At 42.9% G+C, this 26,404-nt stretch overlaps 1 protein-coding gene across 1 annotated transcript in view; it reads right to left on the bottom strand.

Annotated features, from left to right (window-relative positions):
* Window positions 1–2,338: 2,338 nt before the first annotated feature.
* METTL6 (methyltransferase 6, tRNA N3-cytidine) overlaps window positions 2,339–26,404 on the bottom strand; it is a 32,415-nt gene continuing 8,349 nt past the window's right edge. Inside the window, exons 2-6 of the mRNA XM_069730053.1 lie at window positions 17,501–17,811; window positions 15,257–15,391; window positions 9,046–9,216; window positions 8,348–8,489; window positions 2,339–2,542 (exon numbers count right to left, since the gene is read on the bottom strand). Coding sequence (XP_069586154.1) covers window positions 2,403–2,542; window positions 8,348–8,489; window positions 9,046–9,216; window positions 15,257–15,391; window positions 17,501–17,800 — 888 coding nt within the window. The 5' untranslated portion in view covers window positions 17,801–17,811 and the 3' untranslated portion in view covers window positions 2,339–2,402. The remainder of the gene's footprint in view (window positions 2,543–8,347; window positions 8,490–9,045; window positions 9,217–15,256; window positions 15,392–17,500; window positions 17,812–26,404) is intronic.

Below are 26,404 nucleotides of genomic sequence, written 5' to 3'. Positions count from 1 at the left end.
CCTCTATTCCCTGACCCTCCAAAGGACGAGCGAGAGTTATCCCAACGACGTCTACAGAAGGAGGGTGGCGGAAATCGTTTTTTCTTGTCTGACGCCTTCTCCAGGATTTCATCCAATGCTTTTCCAAAGAGGTACTGTCCCTCACAAGAGACTGCACAGAGTTTAACTTTCGATTGAAAGTCTGCGGCCCAGTTTTTTAACCACAGTGCCCTGCGACCTGAATTGGATAGGGAGCATATACGGGCGGCACATTGGACAGAGTCATCTGTGGCATCCGCTAGGAACCCTGCCGCATCTTGCAAGGAAGGTATTGCCTCCAGTAGCCTCTCTCTTGGGCACTTGTCTTTTATCTGCTCACTTAATTCCTCTAACCACTTGACCATAGCATGAGCTGTACAAGTGGCAGCTACCCCAGGTTTGAATGACCATGGTGATGCCTCCCAAGCTGATTTTATGATTTTAGAAAGGCATCCGCTTTTTTGTTGAGAGGATCTTTTAAGGCACCTATGTCCTCAAATGGTAGGGCTATCCCTCTAGAGGTACTAGCGATAGCAGCATCCAGTCTAGGAGCCTTTTCCCATTTTTTACAGACCAACTCATCAAATAGGTATTTGCGTTTCAGTGTCTGCGGGACAGACATCTTTTTGTTTTTTTCCCCTCCCTTTTAATCATATTCAAGAGATTATCATGAAAGGGAAAAACTCTGCCTTTTTTTCCCTCCAGGTTACTAAACATGGAATCCTGAATGGTTTGTTGTTCCCTAGGCGTCTCCACCTCCATAGTAGACCTAACAAGCTTTCATAATTTCCCAATATCCTTGGATAAAAAATAAGGGCGGCTATATTCCTCGTCTGAGGAGTACAGGTCTGAGTCATCAGAGGGGGCTAATTCTCCCGACTCTTCCTCTGAATCTACATCAGGACTTTGGATATTTGTAGAAGAAGGGGGAGGGGTGGGCTTTCCGGAATTGAATGTAGTATGCTGCTTTAACAATTCCTGTTGTGTTTACTTCCTCTCGAATAATAGATTTTATGCTCTGGATTAGGGACGGAGACTCCTCGGCCAGTTTTATCAATACACGAACGACAGATTCGCTTGTCATATGTTCTAGGGAGGATTTCTTTACATAGTGCACATGCCCTGTTTTTCTGCTTTGATGTGGCCTTTTTCCCCTAAAGAAAACATGACAGAGGCCATCATTAGCCACATGTTTTGCCTTACAAAGGCACTCACCCACCAAAGACCCCTGGGTACCTCGGTAGCCTGTGGGTTCACTTCTTCATCCGCTTTGTGCGGTTCCGTTGTGGGGTACGCCATGTTTTCATGAGAAGCTGCTGCCGCATACATTGCCCTTCTCTATCTGGTAGGAGCGGTGTGCGCACCTCTGGAGAAACTCCCTCCCGGAAGTGTCCAGCACACAGTCTCCCCCGGCGTGTCGCATGACCGGAAGCGACACACTCTATTAGCGGTGGATACCGCATTTATTCCTAGTGTCCCGGCGTACTGACAGCTCTTTTGAGCCTCAGCGCCACCCATTATTCTGACTCACCGTCAGTTGACCAGCCTGGTTCTGTTTCTTCCCGGCTTGTTGCTTTTTTTTCCAGCATGTCTGATTGATGCAAATCCGAGTAGTCTATTGTTTTTGGGGCCATACAAGTATACAATTATACCTAGCACACTGATGAAGGTCCAGTATCGACCGAAACGCTTGTGATTTACTGTATGTAATAAATCCCCACTTTTTTGCATCACAACACCCTGGAGTGTGCTAGTCACTTTATATTGTATACGTTCAGGTTTGGGCACCTATGACTGTGCACCTCCCCTATTTAGGCTGTGCTTAGCATCTTCTATATCGCATGACCGGAAGCCGTCCCATTCACTTGGCACCAGCATCGTGATGGATGCGCCCATTCCCGGCCCAGCCTCCTGACAGGAGCAGCCGCCGGGGAGTCCAGCTGGGGGATGAGGCGCGGCACATGGCAGCCCCCAGGACGCCAGGACGATGAGCACGCACCACCTCGCCCAACTGCCCCCCACACTGCGGACCTCGGTCTCCAGACCGGACATCATCAGAGGGGGATCCCCCTGGAGGTATGCAGCCTGCCACAGGCATCCACCTGCAGGAACAGGAAACCAAAACTGAGGAGAGAGGTGCCCACCCCTTCTTTTATCTCTGCTGCAGGTTTCCTGTTCCTGGGGGCGGATGCCATCTCTCATGTAGGTGCTGTCATTGGGAAGGGAAAAAATGAATTGCTCACCCCTATATTAGAAGCATTTCCTGACTTATAAACCAAATATACAGCCCAAAAGCTGTGATATATACACAACCAAAACATAAGACAATATAAAATTTATTTAAAAAAAAAAAAATGTACATAAAATTCCAAGACATGCAGCAATCACTCAGGTTTATGAAATTTGCTCTGAACGAAAACTCGAGGCACACAGAGGCCTTCCTTCTTGTTGACAGTCTCTCGCAGCACGTACTCATTGCACACTTCCCTGTATCCGGCTTTTGTGAAGAGAAGTTGCAAGTATTCTGAAATAAAAAAGAACAAGAAAAGACAATTATGTAACAGACAACTTCTCATTTTCTAAAAAATAAAATACATACAGGCAATAGTCCTCTTTTTCTGAGGCTATGTTACATGCATGATGCCTTTATTTTGGGGACAAGTACCGTAAGTTTTTACATAATCAGAAAAAATTGAAAAATCTGTGATTACTTTTTACATAGACAGCTATACGGTATATAGATCTTGAAGTTAATAAACATATTGTGTGGATTGTTCTAATCAGATCTACATTAAACCTCTAAGCACCAGGTCAGATTTTGCTTTTTTTTTCCATCCCCATCTTCCAAGAGTGATACATTTTTTTTTCTTAAATACACCTACAAGAGGACTTGCTTTTTTTTGCAGGAAGAGTTGTATTTGTAATACCTTTATCTAAATTTACTTTATAATGTACTGAAACATGTAAACAAAAAAATTTGTTTGGTGAAATGAAAACGTTGTTTTTTTATTTTATAGAAATGTGTGCATGTTCGTTTTTCTTGTGGGGGGATAAGTAATTTTTAACAGTGTCAATTTATGTTACACACAACTCAAATTTTCTTTTTTATGACATTTACCATGTGCAATAAATAAAATATTTAAATAGTTTAGACTTCTATGAACACAGAAATACCAATAAATGTTTCTATTTTTGGAAATGTTTTTAATTAACAAATAGGGAAAGGCGATAAAAAAAAAAAGACTTAAAACGTTGAATGACCAGGCCAATTTTTACAATTCTGACCACTGTCCCTTTATGAGGTAACAACTCTGGAACGCTTCCATGGATCTCGGTGATTCTAACAATGTTTTCTCGTGACATATTTTACTTCATGATAGTGGTAACATTTCTTTGATATAACTTGCGTTTATTTGTGAAAAAAACAGAAGTTTGGCGAAAAATTTGGAAAATTTTGCAATTTTCCAACTTTGAATTTTCATGCCCTTAAATCACAGAGATATGTCATGTAAAATAATTAATAAGTAACATTTCCCACATGTCTACTTTACATCAGCACAATTTTTTTTTTGTTAGGAAGCTATAAGGATTAAACGTTGACCAGCGATTTCTCATTTTTACAACACCATTTTTTTTTTTAGAGACCACATCACATTTGAAGTCACTTTGAGGGGTCTATATGATAGAAAATACCCAAAAGTGGCACCATTCTAAAAGCTGCACACCTGTAGGTGCTCAAACCCACATTCAAGAAATTTATTAACCCTTCAGGTGCTTCATAGGAATTTTTGGAATGTTTAAAAAAAAAAAGTGAACATTTAACTTTTTTTCACAAAAATTTTTTTTACTTCAGATCCAATTTTTTTTTAATTTACCAAGGGTAAAAGGAGAAATTGGACCCAAAACTTTGTTGTCCTGAGTACGCTGATTACCAATATATGCAGGTAAACTACTGTTTGGGCGCACGGCAGAGCTTGGAAGGGAAGGAGCACAGTTTGACTTTTTCAACACAAAATTGTCTGGAATTAAGATCAGACGCTATGTCGCGCTTGGGGAGCCCCTGATGTGCCTAAACAATGGAAACCCCCCACAAGTGACACCATTTTGGAAACTAGACCCCCTAAGGAACTTATCTAGATGTGTGGTAAGCACTTTGAACCCCCAAGTGCTTCACAGAAGTTTATAATGTAGAGCCATAAAAATAAAAAATCATATTTTTTTCCACAAAAATGATTTTTTCGTCCCCAATTTTTTATTTTCCTAAGGGTAACAGAAGAAATTAGACCCCAAGAGTTATTGTTCAATTTGTCCTGAATACGCCGATACCCCATATTTGGGGGTAAACCACTGTTTGGACACATGGCAGAGCTCAGAAGGGAAGGAGCGCCAGATTTTACTGGAATGGTTTGCAGGTGCCATGGCCCACTGGGAGAGCCTATGAGGTGCCAAAACAGCAGAACCCCCCCATAAGTGGTGACCCCACTTTACAAACTACACCTCTCAATTAATTTTTCTAGGGGTGCAGTGATCATGTTGACACCATGGGTGTGTCACAGAATTTTACACCATTGGGCAGCCATGCGGAGAGACTCGGGAGGAACGGAGCGCTATTTGCCTATTCAAGTGAACGGGTCTATGCACATGTCAGTATTTCCACGGACCGTGTGTCCACGGGCAAAACATGCTGACATGTCCATTTTTTAATGTCAGCACGGGCCACAAAACATCCAGCACACATGCATACGCATAACACACATGAATGTCATCCATGCGACATCCATGGGCGCCGGGGAAGAAGCTTTCCAGTAAGCGCTGTTCCCCGGTGCCAGGTGCTGAACACGGCTCTCATCATTCTCCCCTGCTTGTGCCGATCACCGGAAGAGCAGGCGAGAATGATGAGAGCCGTGTTTAGCACCCATCACCAAGGAATAGAGCTTACTGTAACGCTTCTTCCCTGGCGCCCGTCTTTGTGGTACTGATGCGGCACACGCATGCCACACGTGTGCCGCAAGAATTACACACACGGACAGTCATCTCCAGTACTGGAAATATCAGGACAGAGACCTTATAGCGGGATTTTATGTTTGGCATCTGTCATATGCTAAAAGACGCTTTTTATTGCAAAAAAATAGTTTTTGCATCACCACATTTTGCGAGCTATAAATTTTTCATATTTTGGCCCACAGAGTCATGTGAGGTCTTGTTTTTTGCAGGACGAGATGACGTTGTTATTGGTACCATTTTCAAGCACATGACATTTTTTGTTCGCTTTCTATTCCGATTTTTGGGAGACAGAATGAGCAAAAAACAGCAATTCATGAATTTTTTTTGAGGGGGTGGGTTTATACCGTTCCGCATGTGGTAAAATTGATAAAGAAGTTTTATTCTTTGGGTCAGTACGATTACAGCAATACCTCATTTTTTATGTTTTGGAGCTTTTATACAATAAAAACTATTTTATATAAAAATAATTATTTTTGCATCGCTTTCTTCTGAGAGCTCTAACTTTTTTATTTTTCCAGTGATGGAGCTGTATGGGGGCTTGTTTTTTGCAGGACAAGATGACGTTTTCAGTGGCACCATGTTTATTCATATCCGTCTTTTTGATCGTGTGCTATTCCACTTTATGCTCGGAGGCATGATGATAAAGCATTGTTTTTTGCCTTGTTTTTTTTTTATATGGGGTTCACTAAAGGGGTTAACTAGCTGGACAGTTTTATAGTTCGAATCATTACGGACACAGGGATACCAAATATGTGTACTTTTATTTTTTTAATTTTTTTTTTAATTCAAATATTTATTTAGTGATACAATAAATATTGATTTTTTTTATTATTACTTTTTATCTTTAAAATATTTTTACAAGTATTTAAAAAAATGTTTTTTTACTTCATTCTATCTTTAACACTTTGTCCCATTATGGGACACTCAGTTTGTGTAGGCTGATCGCTTCTATAGAATGCAGATGAAGCAGCATCTGCATACTGTACTATATAAGCTGTCAGCGCTGCACTCTGTGCACACTGACCCGAGAGACTTCCTGACATGTACTACGCATGACAGGAAGTTTCTCAGCTCTGGTAACCCAGATGTCGTCATGACGACATCGGGTTACCATAGCAGCGATCGGGACCCCACGTCACGCCACGGGGTCTCCGATCTATAGGCAGAGGTCTGTCAGCCCTCTGCCTGCTCCCGAAATACTGTGATCGTGTTTGATCGCAGTATTCCGGGGGGTTAAAGTGTCGGGAACGGTCTGTGACTGCTCCTGGCACTTAGTGCCGGGTGTCAGCTGTGAGAATCAGCTGACACCCGGCCGCACACCACCCATGTGTGCGGTCGATCGCTATGATGTACTATTCTGTCCATGGGAAGTAAAGCCCAGGTCACATGGACGGAATAGTACATCAGATGGCAGAGAGGGGTTAAGTCCACCTATGGAATATACACTAGGAATCAAGTAATTGCAGGTGAATTTGCTGTTTTATTTGTTTGTTGTTGTTTTTTTTGCTACAGTTGAGCTTTTAACAATCTTCTATTGAGCCCTTAAACTATCAACAGATTTCACATTTCCAAATTCTTAATTATTAAGAAATCTCATAGACCTAATTAGACTGGTGTACTAACTTTAAAAATCCATGTTAGACTGACTGTATAATTCTTTCATATATATTTTTTTTACTCTTACTTACATGGACACTAACATGCCAGGTCGTCAAAAGACAGCCAAGCGGGTATATAGGTATCCCAAGATAAATTTATGAATGGACCTGGCATAACCGCTTTGATGCCAGTCACTATTCTCAGTGGTATATAAGGGGTTATACCATTGCAAACAGAGCTAGTTATATTTTTTAATCAAATATTTCAACCCCCATAGCACCCTCCAATGATAGCTTCTAGAGGGTTAAAGGAGCCAGATCTACAAAGATCAATTCATCGATGACCAACGTCTATCCAAAGAAGGCGTCCTCTTCCCATCAAAATTTTTATCTTCTTAATATATTGCAATCATCATATTATATTATATAGCACTGTGCACTTACAATTGCTCAATATGCCTTTTTACCCTGCTAATTATTCTCTTTTTCATTAAGTCTACAACATCACATGATTAAAAACTGACTAACTGAACCTTCTAATCTCTATGTTGATAATGGAGGTCAATTTTCCCTTTATTAGTCATAATTCACTGCAAAAGTGCCTGGCAAGGTGAGAGGGAGCAGCTGTGTCAGGAATTGACTTGGGGAATAATAAATGCAGGGGAAAGACTTCCTGTTTCTACATAAACAGGAAAAACAGAAGAATTAGCTGGGTAAAAGGGCAAAATGAGCAATTGTAAGTACATAATGTCATATAATATGATGATTTTAATATCTTAAGAGGATAAAAACTTTGATGGGAGGAGTGCTTATTTAAATAAGGGACTGCATTTGTGAGACAAACACTTTAATAACTACTATAATGACATTTTTGCTCGCTAGATTTTGTGATGTCAGAGCTGTGCTGTATCTTCTGAGCCATCAAATGACTTCCCTGCAGCTGCATCTCCCTCCTCTGCCACACCATTATTTACATTTTCACTGTTTTTTTAGTATACTCGGGCACAAAGTCCCTGTATGCAGAAAAAGAACTACTGGTTTCTGAATGAAGATGATGCTACTTTCCAATAGTAATATATATTACAAATTAATGTAATAATTTAATAAAACAAACAACAATTTCTTAGCATTTTGTTAAGTCCCGAATAACCCACTAAATAAAAAGTATTCAGTTACCATCGCAATTTGCATTTCCTTACAAGAATGAATGTGTTCTGCATGTATTTATATGTGTACATGTAGGTATTCCTACATAAATAAAATATTGTTAATGATTCCACAGAATACTTGGTGCAAAGATAACATTTTACGGGCAAAGGTTACAGCAAAAACTTAGTGGATGATGAGGCTTTCTTATTACACTACTTCCAGGCAGTAATGGTGTGACCTTCAAGATACCAGCGCCTGAATAATATTCATCAAGGAAAATTGCTGACACAAGGAATATCTGATGAGGGTAAGAGCAGATGCCAATAAGGTCTGTAAAGCACTGTGGAATTAATGGCGCTATATAAATGAGCAAAATAAATAAATAAATAAAGAATTCAACCATTCAGCTAATCAATATGGTAATGATACCAAGCGGTTTTATATATGAATACATGAACGGATGGTATTCCTGACACATATTCTGCTATTTAGCGCTCATTTATCATTGCGGTACAGTGTCAAAACTGGGGCACAGAATATTTATGTTCTAAAGCAAAAAAAAAAATGTCAAAACTCACCTGTAGTAAAAAAATAAGATCGTGTTCCATCTTGTCTTACGTAAAAGTTTTCTCCAAGCCGGTTTCCGGTTTTAAAGCGCAACATGGCATGGTCATTCAGCCCATAGTCTCGGAATAAAACGCAGCCGCCTGGTTTTAACACCTGCATAAGCATATATTAGAATATACAGTATATGCAGGGGAAAAGGGAATTTATTAATGTATGTACGACCGACCCCCTCCTGCACACCCCCACTAAAAAATAAAAATCACAGTTCTGTGCAAGCAAATATGTATTGATTATTTATTTTTTTTTATCAATTTTGCGCTGTTCTTGCAACTTTTCTGAGATTTCAGATTGGGCTGCACAGATGTGCAGGAGAATGAGAAAAAAAATTAAAAAACTGCTTTTTTCCAGAAACATGGTCACTCCTGTGCATGGCCAGTGTCTTAAAATATCAAACACAGCCCAAGGACGTGTAGTGAGGCGTAACAAGAGTTTTTCTTCTGAGCTCTGAAATTCTATTACTTCGATCCACATGTTAATACACTAATTGCTTTACTATGATTAGATCTCCACTGAGCAGCTGGTTGGACAAAATAGAATAAAAATGTTTTTTTTTTAAAAGCTGGCGAGATGGCTGGAGAACAGCAATTTTTATAGAATATAACATATTTAGCATCAGATAGCAAAGGTTATTAACTACTCAGGCAAATACCTTGTAAATATTTTCCACGGCAAGGTGCATTTTGTCTGGATGGATTGCAGAGAGGACAAAGATTAAAGTTGCCACATCCACACTGTCTGCAGAGATCTCGTCTGTCAGATTGTCTTTGGTCAGATCACACTGGAATGCTTTGCAGGTATCTGGATTGTAGCATGAATTTTGCTGTCAAGGAAAAAAAAAATGTATTGGATTAAAGTTATTGTTTCCTTTTACATTTATTTTTATATTTTGCTATGTGAAAGCATTAAAGGGGTTGTCCGGCCTCAGGGTAAAAGTCTGCAGTTACTCTATGTGACTGCAGACTTGGCAATCCTCACAGCACGCACTCTGCATGCCGTGAGTATTCACCGATGCTGAGAGCGGCATGTGCATGACCTCAAATATGTAATTTGCATACATGTGTATTTTTTGATCACTTCCAAACCTGTCACTCCCACTTTTCATCTCTTACCAAAAATTCACAAGTCTCTATCTAATAACCCCCTGGTAGATCCATCGTGGCCAGAATTGGTGGCCTTAGTGACCAGATATGTGAATACCTGGAATACTATCTGCAGCCGATGGTTACCAATTTGGATTCCCATACTCAAAATACGATACATTTCTTGGAGTTCTTGGAGATTACCACTCGGAAATATACTGGTATCGCTCGACATGGAATCTCTCTATACTAGTATACCGCACGAGTTGGGTCTACAAACATCCGGCACTGCCATGGATGCACATTGTGCCCCCTCCTACATCAAACTCTTTCGGGTGGTGGGGGCGACACACGTGTACCTTTTTGCTGTTTACAAACATCATGTATTAGTGAAGCAGGTACATTGACGATGTCTTCTTGTTTTGGACTGGCCCTTCTGAATTATGTTATGAGCTAATTTACACCTTTAACTGTAACTCTTGGAATATAGTCCTTACTTCCACAATTGGTACCAGTTTGAATTTTTTGGATGTACAGCTTTCAGTTCAAGACAACAGGATGACTACATCCCTTTTTCGTAAGGCTACCTCCATGTATAGCCTACTTCATTTTCACCAGCTTTCACCCTCCATATCTTAAAAAAGGGAATATCCTTTGGTCAATTCATCAGGGTCAAACGCCACTGTAGTGATGAATCTAATATTGACTTACAGGCTGAAGAACTCACCCAGAGTTTTAGGACCAGAGAATACCCCAAGCGAGTCATCAGTGAAGCCCTTCACTGCGTCCACCAATGGAAGAGGGTCAACTTATTACACCCCAGGATGAAACCATGTGACAGCTCTACTTGGCTTATTATATCCTTTTAATAATCAGTCGCAAGATCTTCACAAGTTGCTTAATAAAAACTGGAGCATTCTACTTGCGAAACCTAAATTGAGGAACATTGTTCCCTCAAAGCCACTCTTCACAGCTAGAAGAGACAGGAACTTGAAGGACAATCTAACTAACAGTCACATTGTATGCCCTTTTACCCACCTCAACAGTGATTCTGTGCTCAAGGGCTCACATGCATGTGGTAGTTGTTTGGTCTGTGCGGTCTGCTTCTTCATGCTTCCTACATATACTTTCATGAAAGTACCTGGGTTATTGGTTTGGAGACCATCCCTACAAATGTCAGAGATGGGGATATTGTTCCAGTATTATTACGTATTGAATCCCTCTGGATCTATAAACTAGACTGTGTCTCCCCAAGGGGCATCAATGAGGACCTCCAGTTCACAGGGTTCTATAGATGCTAGTTCCTTTTATTTGCTATATGAGAGCTGATATGACCCAGCAGTAGTCTAATTGACACACTTGCCGTTTTACTCTGGTGTTTCCTTTTTTTCTTTTATACAATTATGTTTTTTGCCTATGTCTAAATGTCATTATTATTATTTATTGTCTCTTGACGTGCATGGTTTGTTTCACTTTATTTTGAAAGTGTAGCTGATGTACTCCTACACTTATAAAGACTTTGCACACAAAAAAGAATGTGGACCGAAAAGCCCTGCCTAGATGCTGCTACTCTCCCTGCTCCTGCAACTGTCCCCAAGCTAAATGCAGAATGTATCTGATACAAACAGCAAAACACAAAATTAACCCTTAGAAGGACTGTTAGCATGATGGTTCAGCATCAGCACCAGTATCAACACTAGAGGACTCTTAGTTAAACTGTGAACACACAGGCCTGGATAACTGCTCTCTCCCTCCAATCGTAACGGTCCCTTAACAGTGCAATGGCGTCAGTGTGCCGAGTATGGTGGCGCCTATCCTTTCATAACATCTGATGAGGTAATGTGGCCAGCCAATCACAGTAATGCCACCACCAAGATGGCTAAAGCATTAGTGACTGGCAGGCAATCCCTGCATGCTTATTGGCTGTGTAACAGGCGCCAGACATGCGAGACGGGGATTTGAGCTTCAAATCCAAGCACCAGTCAATGCTCTTCTAAGGACGAGCACATCTGGGAACCCAGACACTCGAGTGATGTCCAAGTATCACCAACCACATTCGCTCATCCCTAGTAATGACCCGTTTTATAAAATTAAATAATTACTTGTGCTGCAATGTGAATAGAGTTGAGCGAATTTGTTCGGGTTCCCTCTTATTTGGCAAGCTATAGCTCTTGCCGTATAAGCTGCAGAGTGGACTGGGCTTCCTGGATCGCTCCGGCTGATCAGCACCGCAGCTGCATGTGTCATGGTCACAGCACATGCATGAAGAGCCCAACAAACAGGCTCTCCATGCATGTGGCGTGACTGTCACACAGCTGCGGAGCCAAACAGCTGATCAGCCGGAGCGATCCAGGAAGCCCGGTCCCCTCTGCAGCTTATTAAGCAAGCGCTATAGCTTACCGAATAACAGGGAAACCGAACATATTCGCTCAACTCTAAATGTGAATACATCAAACAAAAAATTATGAAAAAAAAACCTACAGGTTTGTAGAACTGTTTTTATTGTTCACCTAACCTCACAAATAAAATAATTTAACCCTTTAGTGACAGAGCCAATTTTAACCTTAATGATCAGGCCAAATTTTGAAATCCTGACTTCATGTGGTAATAACGTCAATGGATCCCAGTGATTCTAAGACTGCTTTTCATGACACATTGTACTTTATATTACTGGTAAATTTAAGTCAATATGTTTTGTGTTAATGTTGGAAATTTGACGAAAATTTTGAAACATTTGCAATTTTAAAACTTTCAACCTTTTTTTAATAAATAACATTTCCCACTTGTCTATTTTACATCTACCTTATTTTTCAAAAGTCACCTTATTTTGTTAGGATGTTAGAAAGGTTAAAATGAGCATAAATTTATCATTTTTTAAAGACATTTACAAAACCTGATTCTTTAGGGACCTATTCAGATTTAAATGGACTTTAAGGGGCCTATATATTAGAAACTTCCCAAAAGTGACACCAATTTCAAAATCGCACCCCTCAAATACGTCAAAACTGGCGTTACAAAATATTGTAACCCTTCAGATACACAGGAATTAAGGCAAAGTTGAATGAAAAAAAAAATAGATATATAAATATTTTTATTTTTAAATGTTGCATTAGCCCCATTTTTTTTCACTTTTACAAGGAATAGCACGAGAAAATGGACCCCATAATTTGTTACCCAATTTCTTCTGAGCAAACGGCAGGGCTCAGAAGGTAAGGGGCACCATTTGAATTTTGGAGCACAAATTTGGCTGAAATATATTGTAAGCGCCATGTCGCATTTGCATGGCCCATAAGGTGGCCAAACAGCAGAAGACCCTCACAAATGTCCCAATTTTGGAAACAACACTCCTCAAGGATTTTATCCAGAGGTATAATAAACATATTGAGCTCACAGATACTACACAGAATCTGATAACATTAGATCCTTATATTGAAAAATGTTCATTTTTTTCAAAGAAATGTTGCTATAGCCCTAATTTTTTTTTTACTTTTTCAAGTGGTAACATGAAAAAACAGACCACACAGTTTGCCACCCACTTTCTTATGAGCGTGGTAATACCCCTCTTCCCAGGTGACCCCATATTGGAGACTTCATTGCTTAAGGATTTCATCTAGGGGTGTAGTGAGTATTTTCAACCCACAGGTGCATCACAGAATTTTCTACCATTGATGCATGGGTAAAAATGTAATTTTTGCATTTGTGATCAGAGCCTTGTTCTGATTTTTTAAGAGGTGGAATGAATAAACAGACAGCAGTACAAGAATAGCTCTTATTTTTATTTTTCTGCGGTTCACCGAGCAGTATAAATGATAAGACGGCTTTATTCTTCAAGTCGGTGAGAAAAAAAAATAGTTATTCTGTTGCCATATTGTGAGAGTTGTAACTTTTTTATTGATTGGTGAACAAAGCTATATGAGAGCTTATTTTTTGAGCAACAAGTTGGAGATATTTTTGGTACCATTTTGGGGTATATAAAGTTTTTTTTAATCACTTTTTATACATATTTTTCTGACACAGAATGAATAAAAGGCAGAGATTATCACCATCCCGATTTGGATACACCTTGCCAAAAACGGTTTGACTAAGAACCCTATATTATTTATATGCACTATTGCTTTTACTTATTTACTTACAGCAGGGTATATTTTCATCATGGTTCTATCTTAGGTTTTGTCTTTTTAACCCCTTAATGACCGGAGCTTTTTTTCGGTTTTGCGTTTCCGTTTTTAGCTCCCCTCCTTCCCAGAGCCATAACTTTTTTATTTTTCCATCAATATGCAATGAGAGGGCTTATTTTTTGCGGGATGAGTTTTACTTTTGAACAACACCATTGGTTTTACCATGTCGTGTACTAGAAAATGGGAAACAAATTCCTAGTGTGGGGAAATTGCAAAAAAAAAAGTGCAATCCCACACTTGTTTTTTGTTTGGCTTTCTTGCTAGGTTCACTAAATGCTAAACTGCCATTATGATTCTCTAGGTCATTACGAGTCCATAGACACCAAACATGTCTAGATTATTTTTTATCTAAGTGGTAAAAAAAAAATCCAAACTTTGCTTAAAAAAAAAAAAAAAACATTGCGCAATTTTCCGATACCTGTAGCGTCTCCAATTTTCGTGGTCTCGGGTTAGGTGAGGGCTTATTTTTTGCGTGCTAAGCTGGCATTTTTAATGATACCATTTTGGTGCAGATACGTTCTTTTGATCGCCCGCTATTGCATTATAATGCAATGTTGTGGCGACCAGAAAACGTAACTCTGACGTTTTGAATTTTTTTCTCGCTACGTGGTTTAGCGATCAGGTTAATCCTTTTTTTATTGATAGATCGGGCGATTCTGAACACTGCGATACCAAATATGTGTAGGTTTTTCTTATTGTTTTATTTTGAATGAGGTGAAAGTGGGATGATTTGAACTTTTATATTTTTATTTTTTTTCATATTTTTTAGAATTTTTTCTTTTACTTTTGCCATGCTTCAATTGCCTCCATGCGAGGCTAGAAGCTGGCATAGCCTGATCGGCTCTGCTACATAGGAGCGAAGCTCAGATCGCTCCTATGTAGCTGAATTACAGCATTGCTATGAGCGCCGACCACAGTGTGGCACTCACAGCAATCTGGCATCAACAACCATAGAAGTCTTCGGGAGACCTCTGGTTGTCATGCCGACGCATCTCTGACACCCGATCACGTGATGGGGGTCAGCGATGCACGCATTTCCGGCCCGATGGCCGGCAGCGCTTGTTTAATGCCACTGTCAGAGTTTGACAGCGGGATTTAACTAGTTAATAGGCGCAGGTGGATCGCGATTCCACCCGTGCTTATTGCAGGCATAAGGTCAGCTGTTCAAAACAGCTGACATGTCCCAGCTTTGATGCGGGATCACCGCTGGAGCCCTCATCAAAGCAGGGGTTTTGCCATCAGAAGTACTATTATGTCCAATGGCAGAAAGGGGTTAATGGCCAGTGTGAACATGCTACTATATATTGCATGCATACTAATTTATAATCCAGTTAATTTTTTTTTTCTGGTTAAGTCTCTAGGAAAGTGTAATCTAAAAAGGCAAAGAGAGAAACTAGGCTGGAAGTTCAGGATGTAAATACAAACCTTAAGAATAGCTGCAGTGGGTTGAAGGGGAGTTGAAAAAAACAAAAATAAGAGGTAACAGGGTGGGTGTGAGGAATCATTACATGGAAGCCAGACCTTTTTTTATTTTTTAGTCCATGGAAACACCTCTTTAATTTAGCAACCTATGTGACTAACTTAGGAAATGTAACGTACAAACCTTTACAAACTGTATGGCTCTAGGAGAAAAGTCACAGGCGTATACAAAGAGGTTACGGTCTTCCTCTAATAATGGAAATAAGCAGTTGCCAACACCACAACCAGCTTCTAACATCATCAGTCGTTGATTCTCAAACTGAAAAAAAAAATAGGGCAGAATTAGTCATCTCTCATTATTTTTTGCTTTTTTGTCCCCCTTTGTTAGCCATCACATGTGTGTATGTAATGAGTGCAGTAGCATACGCAATGGCTGCCATCTTCTGTCAACAGCACTCTGGTGTAACGTGACTGCATTTGTGACCTGTTGAATCACCGTGTCTGCTGCGTGGAGCTGAGGTCACTTTTTACATTTTCTCAATGTACCCTAAGTCCAGGGAATTAGAATGAGGCTAGAGAGCCAGGTTGTGTGTCTCATAGACTTACAATGGGAGCGTGACCTCCACTAAATGCAAAAACCGCTCAGTGATTCAGCAGGCCACAAATGAGGACACGTGACGTCGCTGCTGAGAACAGCAGATGACAACCAGTGAGTATGCTACTGCTCCCATACACACGACCGCCAGCTAGACGGGTCCTACTGACATGTCTGTGGTAGGAAATATGTACTGCTGAGCCTGTTCATCTGTTCTTCCTCCTAAAAATGGATGAAAAAAATAGACATCTTGTCAAATGAGCGCTGAATGTGTCAGAGTAAGGGACACAACACCCAACGGGTGCCACCCAGTTGTCAACTTTTCAGAAATATTCAGGAGAAATGACAGAGTAACAGCAACCACTGAGTTAAGAAGAAAATATAAGGAATGTACAGTAAGTATTTTCTGAAGCAGACATGAGCTTGGGCTGAGTGGGTGAAGACTGAGTACACTTGGACTAATGAGATATTTCATTCTGTACTCGTACTCCTAAAATGCCTATCTTATCCGGATCAGCCATTCTGACATGGATTTTAAAAGTAAATATGCCAGTCTCATCATGCATAAGAGATCTATCTTATAATGTACCAGTGAGTGCACTTCAATTTGGCAAATATTAATAATGTATGCAGTTGTATAGTGATATTTGCTGACAGATCCACTTAGAGACCAAAAATATCTACTATCCAGATGCCAGGAAACACCACAAACAAATTGACTGATACAGAGCAGGGGTGATTAGATGTACATAAAAAAAGACAATTAAAGGGGTTCTCCAAGAATGTAATAAAATGGCCCCGTCACATATTTCATATGGCAGCTCGTCCTAGTCATGCGTTAGGATGGGCTGCATTCTCAAAAAACACAGCTCATGAGAACTATATCTCAACTGACAGAGGAGTTGTATCGTAAGCACGGATACTGTTGAGCTGTCTGAGAAGGGCTGTGACAGGAAAACGAATAAATCTTTTTGTTAACCGAGCAGAAAGGATTTTTTTTAAACTCTAGACTCACTGTCCCATGCACAGTCAGTCAGCCGAGGAGAAGCTTTATTTTAATATCACTTCACTACCCTTTTCCACTTGAGGAGGTACCTGTGCTTACGGTACAGCTCCGTCAGTTGAGACACAGGTCTCGAGAGCTGTGTTTCTTCAGACAGAAGCCAGCCACTAGGATCGGTTGCCTTTCGAACTGTGTGATGGGGGTTATTTTATTATGTTCTAATAGAATTAATTTAAAGACATATCCTTTCTCATTGTTTTTTTTGGGGGGACAACTTGAATACAAAATTCATATATTCATATATTACATCTCAGAAAGAATAAGTTTTAGCCTGTTATGAGGAAGAGATCACAGCAGCAATATGTGATCTTTCCTCCTACAGTCACTTTCCCAGCATTTCTACCCTATCCTGTCTCTTGCTTGTGAGATGTTCCTTCAAGCCATTCACAAATTATTACAATTAGTGATGAGAACATGCTTGGATGAGGTGTTATCCCGGCGTGCTAACCAACTGTCTTCAGCAGGCTCAAAAAATATGTTCGAGTCACCGCACCTGCATGTCTCGTGGCTGTTCAACAGCAGCAACACATGCCGAGGTTGCCTGTTTGTTAGGCATTTGTCACACCGAAGTCACTCAGTTAGCACCCGAGCATGCTCAAATTACACCTTATCCGAGCATGTTCATTCATCACTAATTAAAATCCATTTTTAATTTCATAACACATAAACACCATTTGGAAAATGACCCGGTTTACTTATGGAACAACTAATTGAGTCAATGCAATAATTAAGAAGTCCAAAGTACATTATCCTGTGGGACTACGGCTCACCTCCCTGCATGCTTTAAGTTCCTCAAACTCCCTGGTTGTCCAGTGTCTGTCCTTGAAGAAATTGGTGCTATTTCTCTTGTAGAAAAGGTCCCAGTTCTTCTGTGCTTCTTTTTCCAGCTTTAGTTGCTTGAATTCGGACACCAATGTAACATCAGTCTGGACGTTCGGGGCACCATAAGTGGTTGGAAGTTCTAATTTATCGGCCTTTTTCTGAAAAGTTACTCCTGATGAAGACCATCTTCCACAAGTAGAGTCCGTGACCCCCGCTGACTCGTCCACACAAAGAGTACTCGACGCCATGTTTTTCCAATCTGATGAGAAGAGTAGATGAAATGTTCATATGTTATAAATTTATAGTTGTGTGGGGCTCAGAATCTTCTACTTTTCTTTTTTTTGCTTACACTGTGAGCTGTACAGTTTTTGTTTTGGAGTACATATGATTTTCAGCACTCTTTGTAATATGTTCTTTGGGGAAGTGAGTTGATTTTTTTTACAGTGTTCACAATGCAAGAGAATTATTGTAATAGTTTAGGCTTGTTTTTTTTTTTCCTTTTAAAATTTCACCTAACCAACTGGAAAAATAAGACGATTTAGCATTTTATTTAAAATATTTTGAAATATGTTAATGTTTTTTAATCTCCCCGATTGCTCAGACAATATACTACAATAGTCCGTATTTCAGTGTATTGTCCTGTCAGCTTAAGAAGATCACTAACATTCTGCGGCATTTAAGGAGTTAACTCAGGGTTTGACTGCAATTGCGGAGGGCTTTTTTAATTTATTTTTGCTTATAGTGCTACAGACATTGTCATCACTGTCCCCAGTGGGTCTACCACGAGGAAACCCACCCAAACTCTCGGAGAACATACAAACTCCTTGCAGATGTTGTCCTTAGTGGGATTTAACCCCTTCATGACCCAGCCTATTTTGACCTTAAAGACCTTGCCGTTTTTTTGCAATTCTGACCAGTGTCCCTTTATGAGGTAATAACTCAGGAACGCTTCAACGGATCCTAGCGGTTCTGAGACTGTTTTTTCGTGACATATTGGGCTTCATGTTAGTGGTAAATTTAGGTCAATAAATTCTGCGTTTATTTGTGATAAAAACGGAAATTTGGCGAAAATTTTGAAAATTTCGCAATTTTCACATTTTGAATTTTTATTCTGTTAAACCAGAGAGTTATGTGACACAAAATAGTTAATAAATAACATTTCCCACATGTTTACTTTACATCAGCACAATTTTGGAAACAAAATTTTTTTTTGCTAGGAAGTTATAAGGGTTAAAATTTGACCAGCGATTTCTCATTTTTACAACGAAATTTACAAAACCATTTTTTTTAGGGACCACCTCACATTTGAAGTCAGTTTGAGGGGTCTATATGGCTGAAAATACCCAAAAGTGACACCATTCTAAAAACTGCACCCCTCAAGGTACTCAAAACCACATTCAAGAAGTTTATTAACCCTTCAGGTGCTTCACAGCAGCAGAAGCAACATGGAAGGAAAAAATGAACATTTAACTTTTTAGTCACAAAAATTATCTTTTAGCAACAATTTTTTTATTTTCCCAATGGTAAAAGGAGAAGCTGAACCACGAAAGTTGTTGTCCAATTTGTCCTGAGTATGCTGATACCTCATATGTGGGGATAAACCACTGTTTGGGTGCACGGCAGGGCTTGGAAGGGAAGGAGCGCCATTTGACTTTTTGAATGAAAAATTATCTCCATCGTTAGCGGACACCATGTCGCGTTTGGAGAGCTCCTGTGTGCCTAAACATTGGCGCTCCCCCACAAGTGACCCCATTTTGGAAACTAGACCCCCCAAGGAACTTATGTAGATGCCTAGTGAGCACTTTAAACCCTCAGGTGCTTCACAAATTGATCCGTAAAAATGAAAAAGTACTTTTTTTTCACAAAAAAAATTCTTTTCGCCTCAATTTTTTCATTTTCACATGGGCAATAGGATAAAATGGATCCTAAAATTTGTTGGGCAATTTCTCCTGAGTACACCAATACCTCAAATGTGGGGGTAAACCACTGCTTGGGCACTCGGCAGGGCTCGGAAGGGAAGGCGCGCCATTTGACTTTTTGAATGGAAAATTAGCTCCAATTGTTAGCGGACACCATGTCGCGTTTGGAGAGCCCCTGTGTGCCTAAACATTGGAGCTCCCCCACAACTGACCCCATTTTGGAAACTAGACCCCCCAAGGAACTTATCTAGATGCATATTGAGCACTTTAAACCCCCAGGTGCTTCACAGAAGTTTATAACGCAGAGCCATGAAAATAAAAAATAATTTTTCTTTCCTCAAAAATGATTTTTTAGCCTGGAATTTCCTATTTTGCCAAGGGTAATAGGAGAAATTGGACCCCAAATGTTGTTGTCCAGTTTGTCCTGAGTACGCTGATACCCCATATGTGGGGGTAAACCACTGTTTGGGCGCACGGCAGGGCTCGGAAGGGAAGGCACGCCATTTGGCTTTTTAAATGGAAAATTAGCTCCAATCATTAGCGGACAACATGTCATGTTTGGAGAGCCCCTGTGTTAGGGGTCGAGTTCCCGCTTCTGCACAGGGGGAATCTCGGGCCGCTTCTGCTGCGGTCTCCCATTCTTCTCCTGCCGCAGCTAAACGTGCTCAGCGGAGACGTCGGTCCTTGCGTCTGGCTCAGTCTCACTCTGTGCTTAGGCTTGCTGTTGCTTCTCCAGCTTTTGCCATTAAAGCCAGTGCTGGGCAGCAGCGAGCGGACGCTTTTGGGACTAAGTCCTCCTTTTTCCCTTCTGAGCATGCCCAGGGTGAGATCTCCCGTTGGAGATCAAGGGTCACATGCTCAGATGCTGCAGTGGTTCCCATTGGTCCTCCTGGCAGGTCCTGAAAGGGCTAACTTCTGTGGCAGCTGCCCATTGGTCCTTTATTGGAAGGTCCTGAAAGTACTACAGCTATATAAGCTTCGCATGACCGCACGGCTATGCGCTAGTGTACATTTGTATACGTGTGTTTGTTGTGAGTGCAAGTCGTTCATTAAATACCCCTACCCTATTGTATGACTGTTCGCGTATGGAGTATGGCTGCTATCTAGCGCCCAACTAACCACTCAACGTGTCACACACGTCTCAGTGTCTATTGCTGTGTCCGCCAGTGCGGCGCCACGCGCCAGTAGTGCGCTTCCTGACCCACGTCTGGGTGCTTAGTGGTGTCTGCCAGCACGGCACAGTTCGCACTTCGGTGCTCTAATTATAATAGTTACCTAACACACCCAGTTGCGGTGTTGTGTCAGCAAGTGGTCTAATCGGACTTCAATCCTGAGTCTTGGGGTTGTGTTCGCTGACTCCTTGCTTGCACTCTTTAGTGCGGTATTGCGGACCTGTGGCTTTACCGGGTTCGCTTCCACCGCCATATTACGCTGCCATTTACTAGCAGCAGGTTTTCACCTGCACGCATCTATTACATCTTTCTTGGTGCGTTCCGCCAGTCCTAACAGAACACTAGCGCCAGGGTCTGGCTAGTAAATGGCAGACGATCAGCGTTTACAGCGGTACATCCAGCAGCTGGAGGGAAGGTTGGCGGCTCTAGAGCGTTCAACCTCAGCTGTGGATGTCACTGCTGTCGCTGTTCAGGCTGCAAGTGTAGCCGCAGCCAGTTTGTCCGCTGCCACCTCTGCCCCGACTTTATCCCGTCTCCCGCTTCCTGACAAGTTTGCTGGTGACAGTAAACAATGTCGCGGATTCGTAAGCCAGTGCTCCATACATCTCGAGCTCCTGGCGGCGCGTTTCCCTACGGAATGGGCGAAAGTGGGATTTATTTTATCTCTCTTGTCGGGCAGGGCGTTGGAGTGGGCAACGCCACTTTGGGAGCGTGATGACCGTGTGCTACAGAGTGCTCCGCTCTTTCTGGACACTCTGAAGCAGGTCTTTTTGGGACCCCGTATTACACACGATACCGCGCTCCAGTTATTGACAATTACTCAGGGCTCGTCCGTGGTCAGCCAGTTTGCCATCCAGTTCCGGACTCTAGCCTCGGAGTTAGAGTGGTCGGATAAAGTGCTAATTCCGGTGTTCTGGAGGGGACTGGCAGACCACGTGAAGGACGCCTTAGCCACCAGGGAGATACCCGCCACACTGGAGGAGCTTATTTCTCTATCCACCCGCATCGACCTCCGTTTTCACGAACGAAGGTTAGAGCAGACCCAGTGTAGGCAGAGGTTTAGACTGGCTCCCACCTTCGCCAGACCTCTTGAATCTTCCGTTTTGGAGTCCGACTCCCATGAGGCCATGGAGGTTTCTCAAGCGGGACCTAAGTCTCAGGCCGCTCGAGTACCCATGGTTTGTAAAAATTGTCACCAACGAGGACATTACACTAATAAATGTCCACGGCGGTCGGGAAAATGATCGCGTCTAGTAACATTAGGGGGAGGTTCACTAGACACAGCGGCTTTTTCCTCCAAACTGTCCTTTAAAGGGACAATCCTGTTTGACTCATCCACTCTAACAGTCGAGCTTTGTGTGGACTCAGGAGCAGAGGGAAATTTCATGTCCTCTGCTTTTGCTCTGCGCCACGCTGTACCACTTGTTATGCTCGCCAAACCTGTAACTGTTAGAGTTGTGAATGGGTCGACACTTCCACAACAAATCACACACCAGACTGTTCCATTCTCGTTGTCCATGTCCCCTTCCCACCAGGAGATTATTTCCCTTCTAGTCCTTCCCGAGGGAATGGATGAGATTTTACTGGGAATACCCTGGCTCCGTTACCACTCGCCACATACTGAGTGGTCCTCAGGGAGAATATTGGGTTGGAGTAAGTCTTGTATGGGCAGGTGTGTGAGTGAGTGTGTACAGGTCTCTACTACTGAGGTACCCGCAGACCTTTCATCTCTTCCAAGGTGCTATTGGTGCTATGCAGATGTATTCTCTAAAAAGGCAGCAGAGACTCTACCGCCTCATCGCCCCTATGACTGTCCTATTGACCTCTTGCCTGGAGCTGAACCTCCTCGGGGAAGGGTATATCCCCTCTCTCTCCCTGAGACGGAGGCTATGTCTCAATACATCCAGGAGAATTTGGCAAGAGGGTTCATTAGGAAGTCAGTGTCTCCTGCAGGGGCGGGATTCTTCTTCGTACAGAAGAAGAACGGGGAATTACGTCCTTGCATCGATTACAGGGGTCTCAATGCTATCACCATTAAAAATAAGTACCCGTTGCCCCTGATATCGGAGCTCTTTGACAGGCTAAGGGGAGCTAAGATATTCACCAAACTAGATCTGCGGGGTGCCTACAACCTGATTCGCATCCGTGAGGGGGATGAATGGAAAACGGCTTTCAATACCAGGGATGGGCACTATGAGTACCTGGTGATGCCCTTCAGGCTCTGTAATGCCCCAGCCGTTTTTCAGGACTTTGTCAACGATATCTTCCGGGATATGCTTTCCACCTCGGTTGTAGTCTATCTGGATGATATTCTCATCTTCTCTCCAGATATTGACTCCCACCGGAGAGATGTTGGCAGAGTCTTCGAACTCTTACGGGCGAATTCTCTTTATGCAAAGTTGGAGAAGTGTGTGTTTGAGCAGGAGTCTTTACCTTTCCTGGGCTATATCATCTCGGCCCAGGGATTGGCTATGGATCCTGCCAAACTACAGGCTGTGATGGACTGGCAAGAACCCCATTCTCTTAAAGCGGTGCAGCGCTTTATGAGGTTCATAAATTACTATCGCCAGTTCATCCCCCACTTCTCAACTTTGGTAGCTCCCTTGGTATCCCTCACCAAGAAGGGAGCGAATCCCAAATTGTGGTCGGAAGAGGTCTCCAAGGCCTTCACTTCTATAAAGTCCCATTTTGCTAGCGCTCCTATCTTACATCGTCCCGATGTGGATAAGCCATTCCTTATGGAGGTGGATGCCTCATCCGTTGGTGCTGGAGCAGTTCTCTATCAAAAGGATGCTCAAGGTCAGAAGCATCCATGCTTCTTCTCAAAGACCTTCACACCAGCGGAGAGAAATTACTCCATCGGGGATAGGGAGTTGCTAGCAATGAAGTTGGCCTTTTCGGAGTGGAGACATCTTTTGGAGGGTGCTCGGTTTCCATTCCAAGTCTTCACGGACCACAAAAATTTGGTCTATTTGCGTACAGCCCAGCGGCTGAATTCTCGTCAGGCCAGATGGTCCTTGTTTTTCTCCCGGTTCCACTTCACTCTACATTATCTCGCCGGGGAGAAGAACATTCGTGCTGACGCTCTCTCTCGCTCCCTTGTGTCAACTGAGGAGGAGGAGGAGGAGCCTCGGCTTATTGTCCCTTCGGAGAGTCTGAGAACCGTAGCTCCGGTTTCGCTTGAGTCTGTGCCTCCGGGCAAGACTTTTGTTCCCATCAATTTGCGACCGGAGGTTCTCTCTTGGGCTCATTCGTCCAGAGTGGGTGGACACTTTGGGGCAAAGAGGACATCTGAGTTGCTGGCGAGAATGTACTGGTGGCCACATATGGTTCGTGATGTCGGAGACTACGTTCGAGCATGTGTCTCTTGTGCCAAAAATAAGTATCTCCGTCAACGGCCAGCTGGTTTGTTATACCCTCTGCCGGTGGCAGACAGGCCCTGGGAGATGGTCGGGATGGACTTTGTGGTGGGTTTGCCCAAGTCTCGTGGCTATACCATCATTTGGGTAATCACCGACCATTTTTCTAAAATGGTGCATTTGGTGCCGCTTCCTCGGCTACCTTCTGCACGGGCCTTGGCAGCGTTGTTTATTAAACACATCTTCCGCCTTCACGGTATGCCAGACAAAATTGTCAGTGACCATGGTCCCCAGTTTGCGTCTCGGTTCTGGAGAGAGCTTTGTCATCTTCTCAGTATTGAGTTAAATCTCTCTTCGGCATATCATCCCGAGACGAATGGGTTGGTGGAGAGAGCCAACCAGACCTTGGTCACATATCTGCGACATTTTGTCTCTGCTAGGCAAGATGACTGGGCATCTTTGCTACCGTGGGCGGAGTTTGCTCTTAACAATGCTGTAGCTGACTCCACTGGACAGACCCCATTCCTCCTTAACTATGGTCAGCATCCGCGGGTACCTGTGCCCATGCCCGTGTCTTCCGCCGATTCCAGGGTGGCAGACTGGGCTGTGGAGGCACGGGACATTTGGGATCGCACTCAGGATGCCATTCGGGCTTCCAAGGAGAGAATGAGGTCCTCCGCCGACGCACATCGGCGCCCCGCTCCAACCTTTGCTCCTGGCGACTTAGTGTGGCTCTCCGCCCGTAACATCAGGCTGCGAGTTGAGTCTACCAAGTTTGCACCTCGCTACTTAGGTCCTTTTAAGGTCCTCGAACAGGTTAATCCTGTTGTTTACCGTCTAGCCCTTCCTCCACGCCTAGGTATCACCGACACCTTTCATGTGTCCCTCCTTAAGCCCGTGTACATGTCCCGGTTTTCTGAGTCATCTACTGGGACGTCGGGTTCGTCTAGGGACGATTACGAGGTGAACGCTATCTTGGGGTACAAGGTGGTTCGTGGCAAAAAATTTTATTTGGTGGACTGGAGGGGTTACGGTCCTGAGGATAGATCCTGGGAGCCTGCTGAGCACATTCGGGCTCCGCAGCTCATTGCTGCCTTCGAACGTAGCGAGGCCCAAGGAGGGGGGGGGGGGCCCTAGGAGGGGGAGTAATGTTAGGGGTCGAGTTCCCGCTTCTGCACAGGGGGAATCTCGGGCCGCTTCTGCTGCGGTCTCCCATTCTTCTCCTGCCGCAGCTAAACCTGTTCAGCGGAGACGTCGGTCCTTGCGTCTGGCTCAGTCTCACTCTGTGCTTAGGCTTGCTGTTGCTTCTCCAGCTTTTGCCATTAAAGCCAGTGCTGGGCAGCAGCGAGCGGACGCTTTTGGGACTAAGTCCTCCTTTTTCCCTTCTGAGCATGCCCAGGGTGAGATCTCCCGTTGGAGATCAAGGGTCACATGCTCAGATGCTGCAGTGGTTCCCATTGGTCCTCCTGGCAGGTCCTGAAAGAGCTAACTTCTGTGGCAGCTGCCCATTGGTCCTTTATTGGAAGGTCCTGAAAGTACTACAGCTATATAAGCTTCGCATGACCGCACGGCCATGCGCTAGTGTACATTTGTATACATGTGTTTGTTGTGAGTGCAAGTCGTTCATTAAATACCCCTACCCTATTGTATGACTGTTCGCGTATGGAGTATGGCTGCTATCTAGCGCCCGACTAACCACTCAACGTGTCACACACGTATCAGCGTCTATTGCTGTGTCCGCCAGTGCGGCGCCACGCGCCAGTAGTGCGCTTCCTGACCCACGTCTGGGTGCTTAGTGGTGTCTGCCAGCACGGCACAGTTCGCACTTCGGTGTTCTAATTATAATAGTTACCTAACACACCCAGTTGCGGTGTTGTGTCAGCAAGTGGTCTAATCGGACTTCAATCCTGAGTCTTGGGGTTGTGTTCGCTGACTCCTTGCTTGCACTCTTTAGTGCGGTATTGCGGACCTGTGGCTTCACCGGGTTCGCTTCCACCGCCATATTACGCTGCCATTTACTAGCAGCAGGTTTTCACCTGCACGGTGGACCCCGGACTGCGAACGCATCTATTACATCTTTCTTGGTGCGTTCCGCCAGTCCTAACACCCTGTGTGCCTAAACATTGGAGATCCCCCAGAAATAACCCCATTTTGGAAACTAGTCCACCAAAGGAACTAATCTAGATGTGTGGTGACTGGTGAGGACTTTGAACCCCCAAGTGCTTCACAGAAGTTTATAACGCAGAGCCATGAAAATAAAAAAAAAATTATTTTCTCAAAAATGATCTTTTAGCCTGCAATTTTTTATTTTCCCAAGGGTATCAGGAGAAATTTGACCCCAAAAGTGGTTGTCCAGTTTCTCCTGAGTACGCTGATACCCCATATGTGGGGGTAAACCACTG

Source organism: Ranitomeya imitator, chromosome 6, assembly GCF_032444005.1.
Source record: "Ranitomeya imitator isolate aRanImi1 chromosome 6, aRanImi1.pri, whole genome shotgun sequence".
NCBI lineage: Eukaryota > Metazoa > Chordata > Amphibia > Anura > Dendrobatidae > Ranitomeya > Ranitomeya imitator.
Note: the sequence above shows the minus strand (reverse complement) of the source record. Positions and strands in the feature narration are given on the sequence as shown.